The 17,858-nt window shown below is 38.5% G+C and overlaps 1 protein-coding gene across 4 annotated transcripts in view; it reads right to left on the minus strand.

The window, feature by feature from the left end:
* LOC136262025 (anaphase-promoting complex subunit 5-like) overlaps positions 1-13,381 on the minus strand; it is a 41,163-nt gene extending 27,782 nt beyond the window's left edge. For 2 of the 4 annotated variants that reach the window (XM_066056155.1, XM_066056154.1), the window contains exons 1-12: positions 13,163-13,381; positions 13,042-13,118; positions 12,853-12,986; positions 8,210-8,333; positions 7,645-7,966; positions 6,967-7,062; positions 5,207-5,304; positions 4,947-5,048; positions 3,342-3,501; positions 2,638-2,712; positions 1,702-1,904; positions 672-719 (exon numbers count right to left, since the gene is read on the minus strand). In XM_066056155.1, coding sequence (XP_065912227.1) covers positions 672-719; positions 1,702-1,904; positions 2,638-2,712; positions 3,342-3,501; positions 4,947-5,048; positions 5,207-5,304; positions 6,967-7,062; positions 7,645-7,966; positions 8,210-8,333; positions 12,853-12,986; positions 13,042-13,118; positions 13,163-13,333 — 1,610 coding nt within the window. In that variant the 5' untranslated portion in view covers positions 13,334-13,381. Of the gene's footprint in view, positions 1-671; positions 720-1,701; positions 1,905-2,637; positions 2,713-3,341; positions 3,502-4,946; positions 5,049-5,206; positions 5,305-6,966; positions 7,063-7,644; positions 7,967-8,209; positions 8,334-10,761; positions 10,821-10,939; positions 11,260-12,852; positions 12,987-13,041; positions 13,119-13,162 lie in introns of those variants that run through there. The other 2 variants (XM_066056157.1, XM_066056156.1) reach the window with 2 other exon arrangements.
* Positions 13,382-17,858: the final 4,477 nt, after the last annotated feature.

The raw sequence follows: 17,858 nt of genomic DNA on the forward strand, positions 1-17,858 counted from the left end.
CAATCACTCTGTGATCTGAGCCATTCAGGTAATTATTGGAGATGTGATGACCATCTGAAACCTCCATAGCAAGAATGACCAATTGAGACAAGGGGATGAAGTGGTGCGCTTGCCAGAACCAAGTCTAAAACCTCCCACTATCTAGGCTCGAATGCTACCTGCACAGAGTGGGGATGACATTGAGAGATGAGAGGTTTCTATTCCAGGCAATCCTGAGAACAAAGAATGGCAAAAGGCTCAGAAAATAAGCTACAGCTGTGTACACAATCTGTTTCTCAAGAAGATAGCAGCTTTGGGTTTCCCAGCCCAGGAGTTTGGCTTGCACAGTAGGAGGTCGGGGGGTGCCACTGCTGCGAAGAATGCCAAAGTCCCAGACCGGATTTTGGCAATAGAAGAGTGAGATGCCAAAGATGGTTACGTTAGAAAGTTACTTGGAGGAATATTGGATTGTGTCTTTAAAAGCGTTACAGCCTTCTTTGTGGTTCTATGTGTACTGTTAGCCAACCACTGTGGTGGCACAACCCCACTGAGAAATATGGTTGGGAAAGGGGTACATGTATGTGTATAAGGGTGTATGGTATGTGATAGGGTATGATGTGGGAGCACACAGTAGCTGGGACATACAATACATTACTATAACAAGCTAAAACTATCACAATATACCCACTCACCTAGCCTGAAGGTCCACACTGGTGTTTACCACAACTTCATTATCATTTCTACAATAAAGGAATACCACAACATGGAGAACACAACACTTCTCATAAAATAGTAAAACAGCCACTACGTTGAAGAATTAGTAGTTGTACAGATGTACTCAATTAATGTAAATGAGCAGAAGAAGTAGCAGAAATATTTCTACAGGAGCTCATAAGTGCTGCACCTTGCAGCGTTTATGAGCTCCAAGGATTGTTCATTTTTCATGAACACTGCCCAAATATATAACACAAAATATGAATCTGATTAGTGTGTATTAGTACTACGAAATATTCATACTACAAGCATAGTACTTACTTATTCATACTTCATTGCTTTCAACATTGAAAGCAATGAAGTCAGAAAGTCTGTATACTTCTTCATGTGTAGTATTGTGTACTGCTACACTGTATGTGTAACAGGAAAGGGTTAGAAGGACAGAGGTAATTTTCACTACTATACTGTTGCAAGGCTAAACCAACAGATGATAATGTGGGATAGAACAAAGCTAGCCAAGGACCAATGGCTGAAATTACTGGGAGCAGAGTGAGGAGAATTTAAAGTACGTCCCTCAGCTTCAATGGGAAAATGCACAAACTTATTTTGCTCTTAATTTTCGTATATCCTATATATATAAGAGCCTCTAAAGATACACTGGAAGATGTTCCAACCTCACAAATAATTTCTGTAGCAATCATTTGGCTAAAGCATCCTACGACTTTTTGATAGATGTTTGAATATGTAGAATTTAGTAGAGTGTAGCAGACTCAGTGTTATAAGAGTGTTTTACCATCATCCCGACTAGCTGTGCAGTTTTTACCTATTAGCCCGACAAAGCTTCTCCTGATCTTGTAAACTTCTATATCAGAACATATACAGTGTCTACACCACGTTAGCAGGAATTAACTGTGCATAATTTGTGGTTTATCTGAGGTACACTCCCTTAGCAGGGCATAGCAACGTGATTGGTAAAACAGCAAAATAATCATGACCCAATTAACTCACTTTCTGGTCTCCTCCAACAGGTTGGTGGCTAGTCTAAATCCCTCTGAAGGGTTACCTCTCACTTCACACAACACTACTTGCCAGTAGCTTGCTTCAGCCTCATCAAGAGTTTTGAGGATAGCCACACCTTCCTCTGCTTCCTCCACATGTCCACTCAACACAGCTCTCTTAATTAACAACTCCTGTCTACACTGCTGTACCACCTGAAGTGATAAATCACTGAATATAATGTACATGTGACTACAGGATGAAACTAGTATGTCATCAGCCATTTTCTGACCAATTTTGTAATTTCGTTGACCAAAACACAATGTAGTCTGGACAGATTTCATGAACATTTGTAATGGCAAAGCCAACACAATCAGACCAACAGTGACTTGTTTTGCTAGTCACAAAAGAATCAGAATATAAGAAACAAGTACAGAGTCTTACATGTAATAATGTGGTTGATTTAACAGATAAGTCCACTGTTATGTTTCAAATTCACACAGGTACAAACCAATTACCACATCCACAGTATACACCATGTGTCATGCACCTACCATTACAGCACACTGAGCCTAGGCTGCTCTAACCAAATAAAACTACCCAATACAGGAACCTGCAAATGAGGACAGAAAACCTGGACAGGTTACTGTAGGAAATATATCATAAAGAGAGAAACTTTGGCAGGGTTGGTGAATCTGGTAATTTGCTACAAATTCACTACCAAAGTTTAATCCGCTAATTACTCGTAGCACCTGAAATTAGCATCTTTATAACTAAAGATGGACTTGCTATTTGCCAAAGTTTACCCCCACAAATGTTTCCCCCTATACAGCACATGACAGCTAGTCCACCTGGCAAAACCGGTCATCCAAGGTTCAGGCACACAGTAACACGTACTACACTGACAATTAACATACTCTAAACAGTGACACAAAAGGTTATTAATACCTTAGTGGTGTACCCATGTGAGATCATGTGATCAGCAGCAGTATTTAATAGCCTGAGGGCATCATCTACACGAGCCTGTATAACAAGTTGCAATAAGCAGCGGATCAGATACTGTACATAAACTACATACACAAACTTGAGTACAAATACATATTTTGGTATACACTGTCACCATCATCATTTTTCTTATCACCACCCACTTAATTTTATTGTTAGTAGATCACGTGAACTCATCACATTCCTTATGATAGAGGGAATGAGAATGATTGAGTGTTGAAGCAAATTGTATTAATTGCTCACATTAACATAGCAGAAGGGTTGAGCCCCTCCACTTTTGTTTCACAGGGCAAAAAGCCCTCCTGTTTGTACCTTTCAAAACAGTCACATACGCAGTAGAGTAGAACTCAGTTATCTAACTCTCATTCGTCCGAAACTGGAAATGACTGTTCTATTAGAGCATTTTGAATACAAGTGTATGTTCTATCAGTTTTGAACAGTTACTTATCTTACACCCTTAGACCATTGGGGTTACTGAGGGTTCACTGTGCTACAGTTATGATCAAACATTACTGAGTGTATATACTTGATAATCAGCACATCAGTTTTCGCTGTACCCAGTGATGATCAGGAACAAGCAATATAAGATGATGATGGCCTAACCTCACCCCCCAACAATTCTGGTAATTTATGATAAAAACACGTACTTGTCTAAACAGCTGGAGGGCACAACAACACACACTATTGGTCAGATTGTCCATTGCTTGTTGTTGCCTGAGGCGAAGGATATCATAGCAACCTCTGATATTGGCCATCTCATGTGGTATCATGTGAGCTTGTAGTTGAGCATACAGCAAACTTACAGCACTACATAACAAGTAGAATAATAAATAAAGCAACAACAAATAATGTGTTGAGTGCATGTGTGTTAATACTGGGTATGTGGATAGTATCCTGAGTAGTGTGTATAGTTTGTACTGTATGTACCAGGTATCCTAACACCACTGTTGATATCCTAACACCTGTTAAGAGTTAGACAAAAGTGTTCAGATAAGTGAATTTAACTGAAGCCAATTAATTTAAATAGAGAACATGTACCCACTAACTAATCTAATAGAACACACACTTAATAGGACACTACATTTACACTACAATACAATGCACACTATCAACAAGATACTCAAATTTAATAGTCAGGTTTGGTGTTCAAATACTCGAGGTGTAATGAAGATCCACTGAATGTGTATTGCTCAACAGTACACTTGTGATAATCAGTTGTATGAATGTAGTGTTGTGTCAATATATAGCAAAATTGATGTATCAAGTGTTAAAGTACAAACACATACAATATACTATTATTATTGTTATTGGTCCAAAGTTGTGAGTACTCGATTATAGTCACTGCTGTCAGTGTGGGCAGTACATTGAGTGTATCATGCTCTGATAAATATGTTAACCCTTAACCTACAAACAACTTTTGGGGAATGTGTTTCCACAATATGGGCACGCATGGCTACACTAGGTAAGGTAACTTAATTCTTATAACCTATAAATTAATAGTGTGTTCACTGGGCTACTTGGAGAAGGTTAAATGAACATTGTAACTACAGCGGTTTATTTGTTATGAAGTAATGAACAACAGCAAGTCATGTCTCCATGTTTCAAAATTCTTGCCACATGTTCAATTTCGATTGTGGGTTTACTCACGAGTCATATATGGCCTGATTGAAAATTTAACAGTGAATCAAATGGAAGTTGTAGCAAGGTGATAGGAGCAACCATCAAGTTATGGACAACAGTTTTCCTTACTGAAAGGTTATTTACACAACTAGTTTGGTCTCACCATTTAGTGTTAGGGTAAAACCCTAGGTACAGTGTATCATTTTAATCCTTGTTACATCACAAGTAGAATAAAGTAAATTACGTAGCCACAGGATGGACACTTCAAAAGTTACAGTGCTTTGTGCAAGGCATGCATGTTTTCTGGATTATGCGGGTTTAAGGGTTAAACTAGTGTTAAACTAGTAGTCTACGGTACTGGTGATCACAAAAAGTGTACGTGGTTGGTCAGGCAATTGATTAAGGCGATCAAACAGTAATTTGAGCACCATACTGGGCCTGCAAAACCACTCCATCACTTAACAGGTCATATCTTAGTAGCAGAAAAGAATTGTCTGCACAACAGTACAATTTTCATACTTGGCAACACATGTAACAGCACACGCAACAGTGGTTACATGAATGTACCACAATCTGGGAAGTAGTAAACATCAAAAAGATCTATTAATATACAGTTGATCTCTGTTCCTCACCTTAAGCCATATTGTTGCCAGGCAGCCACCTGGTAGGCACAAGTGGCAGACAATACTGGTGAAGATGTGATCACTGCTTTATCATCCACTGACACCAGATCCCTACATCACACAACACAGCACAGTATGTGTAACATTAATTACAGTGTACAACAATATTTGTGAGACATATTCAAAACGATTTCTCCCAAATGAGTACATGCTCCTAGCAAATTTCCCCTCGAACCCTCATCTACATGATCTGCTGATTATGATCTCACTTGAGTTGGTTCTGCAAGTCAGTGATGCAGGACAAAGGGGTGGAGCATGATACCAGTTTCTGATTGGTTAGTTTGAGATTGGTCCACGAGAGCAAATCCTGTAGGTGCAGTACACAGTATGAGTGTCAGACAGAAACACTAACAAACAACACACACATACAATTCCATAGACTGTATATGCTGGAACAAAGCTTCGGAACCTTGGGAGATTTTTTAACCTCTGCAGATAGTTTTACCCCTCCAAAGCTTTGTAACCCACGTTTCTCATTCTTTTAGGACGTAATTTGGTCAAGAGTCAAGCATAACGTTTATTTTTTTGATTTTTAACAGGATGAATATGGTGTATTGGAGTGTCCTCCCCTTGTTTCATTATAATGTATGATATGTAGCGGGACAAGACAGGCTATGCTATTGACCAGTTGTGATTCTAACGTGTCAGCTTTTGGGATCTTACACTCCACGTTTGTAGAGCGACGAACGCTTTGGCTAAGGATACGTCGAAGGATACAGAGGTCAAATCAACTGTAGCAGGGCGGAAACCTCAAAAACAAGTAATTAATGACTCTTTCCTTTGTGAAATACTTTCTACAGTCAACATGTTCATATTGGTGTATAAGGGTGCTCTGTACAGTTCGTACAAGGCTTCCCAAGACATAGTCTGTTTTGCACTAAAAGAAATATTATGGTCACTTAATTAGTCTGTGACATGTTGACGCATTTTAGTACCTGTAAATTAGGTATCCCATAGCAACAAGCACACACATCTTGCTATTCTACACCCTCTCACTTAAATTAGAACTACTCCATCATTTTTAATCCAATAGACATGAAATTTTCACACAAGCTACTTTAGTAATTTTGCCAAAGAAGAGCATTTGCCATTTTGAAATAGCAAGTTCAGGTGATGAATAACATGGAGTAAACAAAAGGATTTCTGGGAGTGTCAACCCGAAAGATAAATATGTGATGATTGAGAAGCTAAAAGACAAAAATAAAAACGCACAATGGTTTGGGCTGTTTAGCATAGTGTATCATAAAAGTATCAAGGCTCTTGTGTGTAAACTGTAGGACTAGTTCTAGTATAAAGGGAAAAATTGTAACTCATGTTCTAAAGCAAATTTAGCAGTTGGGTTTGGACTAAACTGTGTACTAGTATTAGCAGTAAAAAAGTACAGAACATTTGCTAAAACCATTTGTAAGGTAACAAAATAAAATTCAAGGGACGCCATATAAGCGAACTGTACAGAGCACCCTCAACTGATTTGTGTTCATATTAGTGTAGGGTACGTCTGTGGACACACTACATGTTATTGATCTAATATCTATGTGTATTCTACAATAGACATTAGATATGCTACAATCCCATAATGGCATGTATAATCAGCAAAAAGCCACTGTTTCCTGAAAACATGTAAAACATATTTGTAGTGTAAGCAGTTGTACTAGAACTTGTGCTAGTGCTGCAACAAAGTGTGATGTACACTCAATCAGTTATGACCTTAATTATTAACATGGCCTAATTTCAAAACCTCGGTAGCTTTCTTGCAAGGGTTAAAATTTGATGTTCACTCCAGCCCTAGACTGTATTATACAGCACAATTAAGTATCAGTTATAAGGTGACTGTTCTATTAGAGTAAACAGAAAAACTTAGATTTGTACTATCAACATTGTTAGGTTTGCCAATTTAAAGTGATTCTACAAAGCTACAAAACGGTAATCACAATACACATCCAAACATTAACAAGCATATTCCACTTACATACAGTTTCTCATTCTGAGCATGATGGGAGAGATACTTCAAAAATGCTGTCAGGTTGTCTCCACTACCATGGCTATGAAACTGGTGTAACCATAACTACAACAATCAATATACACCACAATCATACACACCCTCTGATCAGCAGTCAGTAATAATAACATGAGGTCTACTGACCCTCTGTGTGTCTTGTGACAGACAACACGTGCACACACACACACTCATGCACAACACACACACATTACACACATGAAAAGCAAAGCCTTCATACCTAGTGAACCAGCACTGGGATACCTGTGCGCTACTCAGGTGCTACGAGTCAGCACAGGCAAATCCTCCTGGGACAGGACTAGTAATCCACAGGAGGTTGTGCCATGTCTCACAGATGAAGATGTGGGCACATGAACTCGCCTCACCCACTACGCAAGACATGGACAGTTGGCATTTGCTTCACCAGGTACCCATTGATGTTACAGCTGGGTGGGCTGCTTCCCCAGTTGACACCAGGTCCCCATTTAAACAGCTCGGTAGATTGAAGCAATGTGAGTAAACTTTCTTGCTCAAAGAAACAACACCAATTTGATATTACTTTGAACCTTTCGATTACCATGTCAATGCTCTAGCCTCTTGGCTATGCTGCCTCACACACACACACACACACGCACACACACAAACACACACCACAGCATAATCCAAGATATCACTTAGCTGTTCCTCATGTGCCAACATGATGGCCTCACGTAGAGAACTAGCCGCCTCCCTCTGATGTCCAAACCTTCTCTGAACAGCACTCAATAACAATGTTGCCATACCAACCACATGAAACTGCCCGCTAATAGCTTTACTATGACCAGCACTTTCATATTGGCACAACTGTTCTAGTAGTGAGAATGATGGAGAGTTAATGTTGTAGTGTAGAGAGGTAATGGTCTTGTGATGGTCCATGGCTTGAAGGTGCTTCTCAAGAAAGTCATACTCTACTTGTGTTCTCCTCTCATCTTCCCTACATGTTTATAATAGTTGACAATAACACACACACACACACACACACACACACACAAACATCAGATATATTTGTACTTGTGCATACGCAGTAGGACCTGCTATATAACGACTTTGTAAGCCAGCCTCACAATACGCAACGTGCATATTCATATTCTGGATGTGAGAATCATGTGGTTATATATAGTATATCCAGAACAAGAAAAACTAGAGAAGGTGTGAACATGCAAGAGAGCACACATACCTCAGTTTAACTGATGATTCATTTAATGCCTCCTTAACATATTTCTTGTAATACATGAATATTCTTTTTGTCTGTGTGAACGTCAGTTTGGAGAACTCCATATGACACCGAGAAATGAATACTCCTGTGAAACAATATACATATTATGGCATTAATACTATTGTATATAATCACAGTAGCTAATGTATACCCACCCTCAGATAAGAGCCATGGCTTGTATCAGAATATGAACCACGGTAGTGTGGTTCATAATAGAGATTGCCTATGATTTTGCCAATATCCTAATAGAACACACACCTAAACACCACCTTAGGAAGTTCCCTCAACCACAAAAAGAAGCCTTAGAAGTCAATTTGGAAGAAGTATAGGTCCATTGGAAAATATGAAGTCAAAAGGGAACCAATAAAAGTATTTTGAAATATGCCAATTTGTTCATCTTGTTATTTTTCCACAGGGCTAGAACAAAATGTGAATACTTATTGGGGATAAAAACTACATAATTTTCCTTCCTATGTCTTTCTTCACAATCATGGCCTATATTTAAATGTATATTACAATGACAACATTTTCAAGCAAATTTGCTTCTTGTAGGTTCACTTTGTCATTGATCTTTTGACTTAGACACTGCAAGGGTGACCAACGTGTAAATAAGTATCCAATCTATTCATGTTAACACGTTCATTTGGAAACCCTATTATTACCTACATTTAACCACAGTATATTAAGTTCATACCAGAGTAATACTGTTGTTGATACCACTGTCACTGTGTATACTTGAAATATTGTGATCACATAACTGCACAAGTATGCATGCTTATATGATAAAGCAGAAGCCATACTATTGTTGACCACGACATGCTATACATTGGATAGGTCAAAGCTGTATAGTACAAAGTACATTCTGGTGTTTGCTAGCTCTGATAATATTAATAATATTAACTGACTACTCAACAGCTACTGTACATGATATACATGTTTAGTACTGTGTAATACCAGCACCTCTTATTATCAATTTGCTATCCATAAATGGATTTATAAAAAGTAAATAACTAGTGTAAAAATAATTTAAAAAATTAAAACATGGGAATAGAAGTTGCTGAAAAAAGTAAAGAAACAAGAGCCAAACAACACCAGCATGTTAAACACACAGAGATCTCTATTTGGACTCAAATAAACATTTCTACAGAAGCATTTTCAGTACTTATCTGCCCCTAATTTATGGAGAAACTACTGCTTTTAAACCAGGCGTGCGCCCGAAGGCCGGCTGTGGGCGCACGCCTGGTTTACTGAAATTGTTTTCATAACAACATGTGTGTACTTATCTATCTATCTATGTTAGTCCGTACGCATCCTCCTTTTAGTGGTAAAAGCAGTCAGCCTATGAAAATTAAACACTAAATGAAGCCCGTATTAAACTTGAGCATGGGCAAGATTTGCACTGAGGCAGTTTCTTTTCGCCGGTTTGAAATACGGGTGTAGTGACTCTCTACAAACTTCGTGAACTACCTTTCCATTCAGCTCTTCCTGCATTTAACAACCAAAAAACACCATAGCAGGCCTCTTAGACTACTAGGAAATACGTATCTCTTTGACTCGAAAAGGGGCATGTCCCTATACATATGCGTACGAAAATGAAAAGTAGCCTTGAGGTTTTGTAGAGAGAATTTGTAGGAAAAAAACACTCTAGACAAACTATAAAATGGTTGAGAAGATACTTCTGAGCATACTAAGTTGTTGAAAGTGGTTTGTTTGAAAATCGCTTCCTTAGCAATGCATAGCAATGTAATTAAAGAATTACAAAATAATTCACCAATTATGAAATCCAAAATCACAAAACTATGCATAATTGCATTATTTCCAGCTATATATCTAGTGCTTGTCTGTGCGGAAGTTTAGTTCATTTTCTTTTATTTCTTACGTAAAAGCTGCTTTTACCATTTAACGATTTTGCTCACGTGGGTGCATATGGACAAACATAGATAGGTAGACACACACACTTTTACGAAAACAATTTCAGCAAACTAGGCACGCGCCTGGTTTAAAAATATTCTTCGAAGCTTCGTAATGCACTCATAGTCTACAAAAGAATTACAAATAAATGTCAATATCTTCCGCTTATTCACAATTTTGCATGGTCGATGTTCGTCTCTTCGCGATTGATCTTATGCCTACTCTTAAACCATCAGAGTTTAGCTTGCTACCACAGTTGTAACCTTAAAACACCTTATAAAGTGATAGATATTGCATGGAAAACATACTTTTAGCCATTAGTTGGTGTTTACCTGTGCATGATTGCAGCATAGCAGACACGCCCATTTGCAATTGATCAATCATGTCATTCAGTACTGCTGCTATGCACTTTCCAAATGACTTATTAAATAGGATTAGAAAGATAAAACTTAAGAAGGATGTGCATAAATACGTGAAAACCTGTAACTAGAAAGCTAACTTCGTATGTTCAAACATTTTATTAGCGAATGGTAAATTTTGGTAAATTTCACTCTTCGTCCCAGCCCTAATTTAGAATAAATTCAGATCTTATTTTTAGGTACCTGTGTTATTGTTAGCTGTATTCTTAGTCACTAGTAATAAATGCAATCAACTTCGGCATCTACAATGATGTAAATAGCTAGTACGTTAGTTTTCCATCTCATTGGCATTCAATTACATTACGCAAAATCATACGCGTTATGACATCATATGCTAGCAGTTTGCTTCTTAATAGCTTACTTTCTGGACAAGCATCATTATTGTCACGATGTTATGAATGTCACAAAACTGCAGTGGTACTGACATGATTAACTCAACTTAAGGATAAATCCCAATGCTAGCACGCACAGTTTGCCCGAAACTTTCTTTCACTTTTTCTTAACCTAGGAAATATTTTAGAACAGGTCGACATTGGTTTATACGCTATTTAGAGCCCCTCAGACAATGTGGGCTTGGCTACCCACAATTAATTACCTCAGCCTGCAGCCTCGGTAAATAACTTTGTGGGTAGCTTTCATCCACAACGTCCTTGGGTCTCTAAATTAGGGTCCGCAACGCGAAAAATCGATATCCTCCAATCAACTACCTAACTATTGTCATGTGTTAGGCTAAGTGTAACTTGAATAACACCAGCGTGGCAGACAAGTTTGTCACTTTCTTCTGGTAGAAAACGATACAAATGTCTTAAAATCACGTGATTTTTCGCTGCAGCGGTTCGTAGGGTTCTTCGTATGCCACGATATTCACTCTCAACATTGTTCAAGTAGTCTATCATCAACTCAAAGTATTGGTGGTTTGATTTTATTGGTCAGTTTCTGGTGGCAGCACGATCTGTGCAGCTTTTTGACGACAGACAAAATGTTTCTTCCTCTGGAGCACAAGACAAGCAGAGCAGCAACTGCGCCGTGAGTCAGCAATGACCAGTACTAGGTAAAGTACCTGCATGCGGAGTATGGTTATAATTGAAGCTTGTTAGCCATCTGGCTGAGCCAACTATATGCTGAAATTCGGCCAAAATGACGCGATTTTTGCAAACAAATACCAGAATGGTTGATACATCAGTGAGACAGTCTCCAACAGCAAGGATACGAAGCTTATAAACACCTAACAATACAGCTATCTCGCCCAGTAAACGCATAGAGCAATCCTGTGCATGAAATAGGCACTCACGTGATTGAAATTTAAATTGCGGAAATACCCATGAAATCGCTTTCATTTCTGAATAGGAACCATGCAATGTGCTCCTTTTGTAAATATTTGTGTTAATTGTTCACTCAGACGTGGTCTGGGCCAGTGCAGGTGTGTTTAGTACTATGATGGTATCGTAGGAAAAGTCTTAAACTGCTGGGCTAGTCGAGATGCTGAACCTAACGTACACAAACTGATTGTCACTTGATTCCTAGTGATTTTAAGGTCATTGGAATAGATTATAGTTGTATTTTCGGAGATTTGAATATCAATCACGTGAGTGCCTATTTCATGCATTGGACTGCTCTATGCGTTTACTGGGCGAGATAGCCGTATTGTTAGGTGTTTATAAGCTTGCTGTTGGAGACTGTCTCACTGATGTATCAACCATTCTGGTATTTGTTCGCAAAAATCGCGTCATTTTGGCCGAATTTCAGCATATAGTTGGCTCAGCCAGATGGCTAACAAGCTTCAATTATAACCATACTCCGCATGCAGGTACTTTACCTAGTACTGGTCATTGCTGACCCACGGCGCAGTTGCTGCTCTGCTTGTCCTGCGCTCCAGAGGAAGAAACATTTTGTCTGTCGTCAAAAAGCTGCACAGATCGTGCTGCCACCAGAAAATGACCAATAAAATCAAACCACCAATACTTTGAGTTGATGATAGACTACTTGAACAATGTTGAGAGTGAATATCGTGGCATACGAAGAACCCTACGAACCGCTGCAGCGAAAAATCACGTGATTTTAAGACATTTGTATCGTTTTCTACCAGAAGAAAGTAACAAACTTGGCTGCCACGCTGGTGTTATTCAAGTTACACTTAGCCTAGCACATGACAATAGTTAGGTAGTTGATTGGAGGATGTCGATTTTTCGCATTGCGGACCCTATCTAAATAGCATAGAAACCTGGTTGACCTGTTCTAACTAATACTTATACTCATCTGGTCACAAAGTCTTACCAAAGATGCTGCCCTTAACATCCACATCAACCTTGCATTCTGCATAAACTGTGTCCTTCTTGCCAACCATCATCTTCTCCACATCATCAAACAAACTCATGAACGAGTACAGCGAGCACGAAGCACTCTTCAGCCTGCAACAAATCAATCAGACTAAAGAGCAACACGTACTGTATGATCCACTCTTACTTGGTGATGAAGCGTGTACTTGCCGCTTCTCCGCATTGTGTCTTAACCTTCTCGACTAGTTCCACTAGAGGTTGCTCCTGTGAGACAAATGAAATAGATCCAAGAGATATAGAATAAAGACCTTTTCTTCTCTGCACAGTCGCTGAATGATTTGTAACAGAAGGAAAATAAGATCAGTCTCGCAGCCCATGTCGTATTGGGAGTCTTTCCAACACTGCATCAACACCATTACCGGTACTACGTCCTCCCTTAGCCATTTCTTCGCGTTGTTTTGATTAATCTCGAAATTCATTCCAGCCAAATTTCCCTCACTTCTCTCACGAGTTAAGATCACGTGACAATTTTGCTATGATCCACGGAGTAATGTAGCGGAATGGAGATACCGCGTACCGGTACAGCAAAGCAACCATACCTGCAGCCCATGCAATCTGTTCTTGCAATCTGTTCTTGCAATATAGTATTACTCTGCATGTTATATGCACAGGACTAGTATTTGTCTAGCACTCTTAACATCTTTATTCCTGTACGGAAGATCAGCTATGCCAGATAGGATTCTAATTTAAAAATCAATCAAAATCAAATCTAAGGGTGGTGGCAAGAGGTGCTAAAAAATATGCACAGGTTATACTTCTGGGGCAATGCCAACTGCAGCTATAGAATTTAAATCATAAAGTAATCGACTGATCAACTAATGTGGTCATAACAATAAGTCCAAACATGATGCTTCTGCTATGGCATGTACATTTCTAGATTCAGAGATGCATACCCTTGTCTTGACAGTCTTCCTAGCACAGCAACTGCAGTCCATGCAGAGGCTCAGGAAATAATAACTGGAGATGGTGTGTTTCAAACTATATACATGAAGCATCAAGGCTACCAGGAGAATATAAATTCATCACGCTGACCCAACATGTTAGCAAGGCATTTCACCAGCACTGATACCAGATGTCCACCACAATTTTCATACTGATCAGTATAGCAAGCTATTGATGCTTCCCAGAAGAGGCTGGCTGATGAGAATTGCTTCAAAACCTACCCCATGCAGCTCCTTCCATAACAATTTTATATTTTATTTTATTGTATGTTATGCAGTCATATCAGTTGTGTATTGTGTTTACTTATTTTATGATTTGGTGTAATCCACTCTGCATGGGCCTTCAGTATTAATTGTAATATTTAAACAGGGAGTCCACTCAGTTTAAGCTGATTTTCAGTGGAGCCCTGCAAACAGTATACATATACGACAGCACAAATATACACACCAGCAATAAAGGTAATACAAATACGTAAATGATGGCAAAGTGCTAGCCACTACAACTGTAAATGCCAAACTGCTCCATACAATCGTTCCACGATAAAAGAAACTTCTTATACCAAAGTTTGTGGCAACTCTGGGAACAATTAGGCAACCTGTCACATCTTTAGAATACCGAAAAACATTTAGCAAATATGAAGGGGAATAATTGTTTACAGGCTTGAAAACTTGATTGGCAGTGTGGTAACGTCAATGTTCAGTCAAAGTAAAAGATAACCTGGACGCACAGGATGGTGGCAACTTCTTGGTAAACTTAGAATGTACTCCTTCAATCATACTAGTAAACTTGGCAGTAGTAGGACACCAGACAACATTGCAACATCGCAAACCAATCAATGCAATCAGTAGCCATAATAATATTGAGTCAACTCAAAGTCTCATTACTTCAGACTGATGACAGAACACTAAATGCTCAATTTATTAGTCTCTAGAAAGCCCCAATACCTCATCTTTAACAAGATGCATATGTTTAAGGAAGAACGTCATGGTTGCATGGTTGGATAACAAATCAAGTGACAAAACCAAATGTACCACACAGAGAAATAAACATGATTGTGCTACCTCACAGAGTGAACATGAACTGAGCAAGGTCTCAAACTCATGATTATTCTAAAGTGGAACATGCTGAACTGAACTGTATTAATTTTTACAGGGTATTATACTATGAAAGCCTAATAAAATGCTTCATTCATTTTCTTGGGTTTTCACATGAAACAATCAGCATTTTGTGATTGTGATAGTGGAATATCAGCCACTCCTCACCAATGATGGAAAATTTGTCAGTAGCTATTTTTACTGGAACGACTTCATGGACTTCAACAGGTATGCATATACATAGTTACATAATTTGCTTAAATTGAATTATAATCAAAGGCGTTTAACAAATGAATTGTAACTATACACGTATGTGTCATGCATGTCCCACATTGTACACTTGTAGGCAGAATAATAAGTGGATGCGAACAGTGCAGTGTATACAAGCGACACTTTTCAGATTTATCAATCCACATGCTGCAATATATGTACATTAACTTGTTCATGATACAGAAAAGAGAAGCCTGACAAGATCAAAAGGCTGTCACTTTGATTGCCACTATATTTGCACAATTAGGAGTGGGCTTCTGAGGTTCCAGAAACTGGTCAAGTAATTCAAGCTCCAAAGGTATCAAAGGCATAGGTTGAAATAGAGCACTCAACTACTCTAATAGAACAGTCACATTTGTACTTAGTTTACCAGTACAAACATAAAATAGTCCAAAATCATAACTCACATTGTTTACCCAAAATGTTTCTAGATACTAATAGCAGCCGGGGCCACCAAGAGGATTTAGGGTGCCCCTATAACCCATAATTTTCAATAAGGAAAAACAGACAAGAAGATATTGCAAGAACAAGCTTAGCTAACTAGCTACTAGACTACAACTAAGAGCAAACCACTACTACTGTTAACAGTTTTAGCATGCAAAGCATGTCAAGCTAAGGGGTATCCCCCAGGAAATTTTTGAGAATTAGACCCTCTGAGATTCAATATGAGAGTGATTTTACAAGAGCAAGCAGTCTACAACTAAAAGCAAACCACTAACCACTAACTGATAAGCTTATAGCAGGCGAAGCATGCCAATCCAGGTGGTCTGGGCATGCCCCAGGAAATTTTTGAAAATTAGACCCTCTGAGATCGAACACATGAGAATTATGTGATGTATCTTAGTATAACTATAATGTTTATTGGACTGTTGTATTAGGGTGATGTATTAGGGTATCTCAAGCTTGAATTTTATAGCAAATTTTCTGCCAAATACATACCACCTAGGAAATTTTTATACCCTATGCCAGACTGAATATTTTCCTGACTGCTATAGAGTATCTTGAACTTATGTAAAAGTCAAACTGTTTATATAACCGCTTTATAAGATATAATTATTACGAGTAATGGTTTGTTGCCACTGCTGCACTGTATTACTCTGGATCTCATTGAGCTTGGATGGTTCTCTTACTGAGACTTCTACAGGGAAGATTTGCACTGTTGTATGTTCATTTTAGCTACTATTGTATGAGGCCCCTTACAAAGTGGGGCCTAGGGCACAGTTGCCCCCCCCCCTCCTGTGGGCGGCCCTGAAGCAGCCTATAATAAATTTAAAATTTAAAAAGCACTGTTACCAGAATACAACTGGGGAAGCATGCCCCCAGACCCCCCTAGATTTCATTGTGCATATATGCAACAGAAAAATTGAAAACCTATCAACAAAATTCCTGGAGCCATCCTTGCACAATGAAAAGTCTCACATAAGACAACTGACTGAACCAACTGGCTAGGATGACTTTTAGACTTTCAGATGACCAAATGCCAGTTATTTGACATTGCCACATGTATATAGACTGTGTATACACACATGTAGCATCACTGCATGTATTACAATTGATAACAACATTAGGAAGAAAGCCACAAGTATAATAGTGACATGCATTGATTTTTTGACATAATGATTTTCTGTTCTAGCAAGCTGTAAAACAGCTAGCCCTTGCCAATTGGCTGTCAACCACTTTGACCACAGTCATAGCATCAGCCACAAGCAACCAGATTATTTTGTTCATTGACCAAATGACAAAAATTCCTAAATCTGGAGTTTGAGACTAGCTAGATTGATAAATGCGTAGGCTAGCTAGTGGTATGGCATTCCCCTCGCTGAAAGATTGGTTATTTTGAACCACGCAGTCTAAAAATCCAAATCAAATTTCAACTTTGAATTTAAATTTCCTATTTATGATCTCAATCAGTATAGCGATTCAGTTAAAAATATACTAGCTGTTCTTTAGTGCTATACCTACTGATTTAATTCATTGACAAACCACTATGTCAAGCAGAAATAGCTACCAACCAGATCTTAAACAATTCTGATGTCAATGCATTATGGATGCAATTTTGAAACACTTGTATTGATCTAACTCCCCGTCAAAACAACATGAAAGAAGTGCAGCCTTTCCTGGATCACCTTTGCTCAATGTACAAATCCTATACTGTATCAACCCCTGAAGCATACTATCCAATGGAGAAATCCGGTCTTCTCATCAATTCCTTGATCTCAACAGAGAAAATCAAAATCCGTAGCTATCATAAAAACAATGAAAAGTTGTGGACTTACATAAAAATGATCTCAGAAAGAATGATCCATCCCTCTCTGTGGATAGCATAGTAACTAACACATGATAGTTCTCAGAAAGCCCTTACTCCCCTATTGAAAACATCACTAATAATATTTGCAGTAACGGTATACATAACCAACTGAACTCATGCCTGATGTACATATCACCGATGGTATCAGTGCCAGAGTATTGAAAGAAACTAGAAATTCATTTTAAACATATATATAGTTTCCAACATCCTGTGCCTTATCCTATATTTTCAAAAAAAGGAGCACATAACTCTCAGCATGGCTTTATACATAATTGATCATTAGTTACTCTCATTAGCATATAAACTGATGTATCACTACCAGAGAACCAC

This window comes from Dysidea avara, chromosome 7 (assembly GCF_963678975.1).
Source record: "Dysidea avara chromosome 7, odDysAvar1.4, whole genome shotgun sequence".
NCBI lineage: Eukaryota > Metazoa > Porifera > Demospongiae > Dictyoceratida > Dysideidae > Dysidea > Dysidea avara.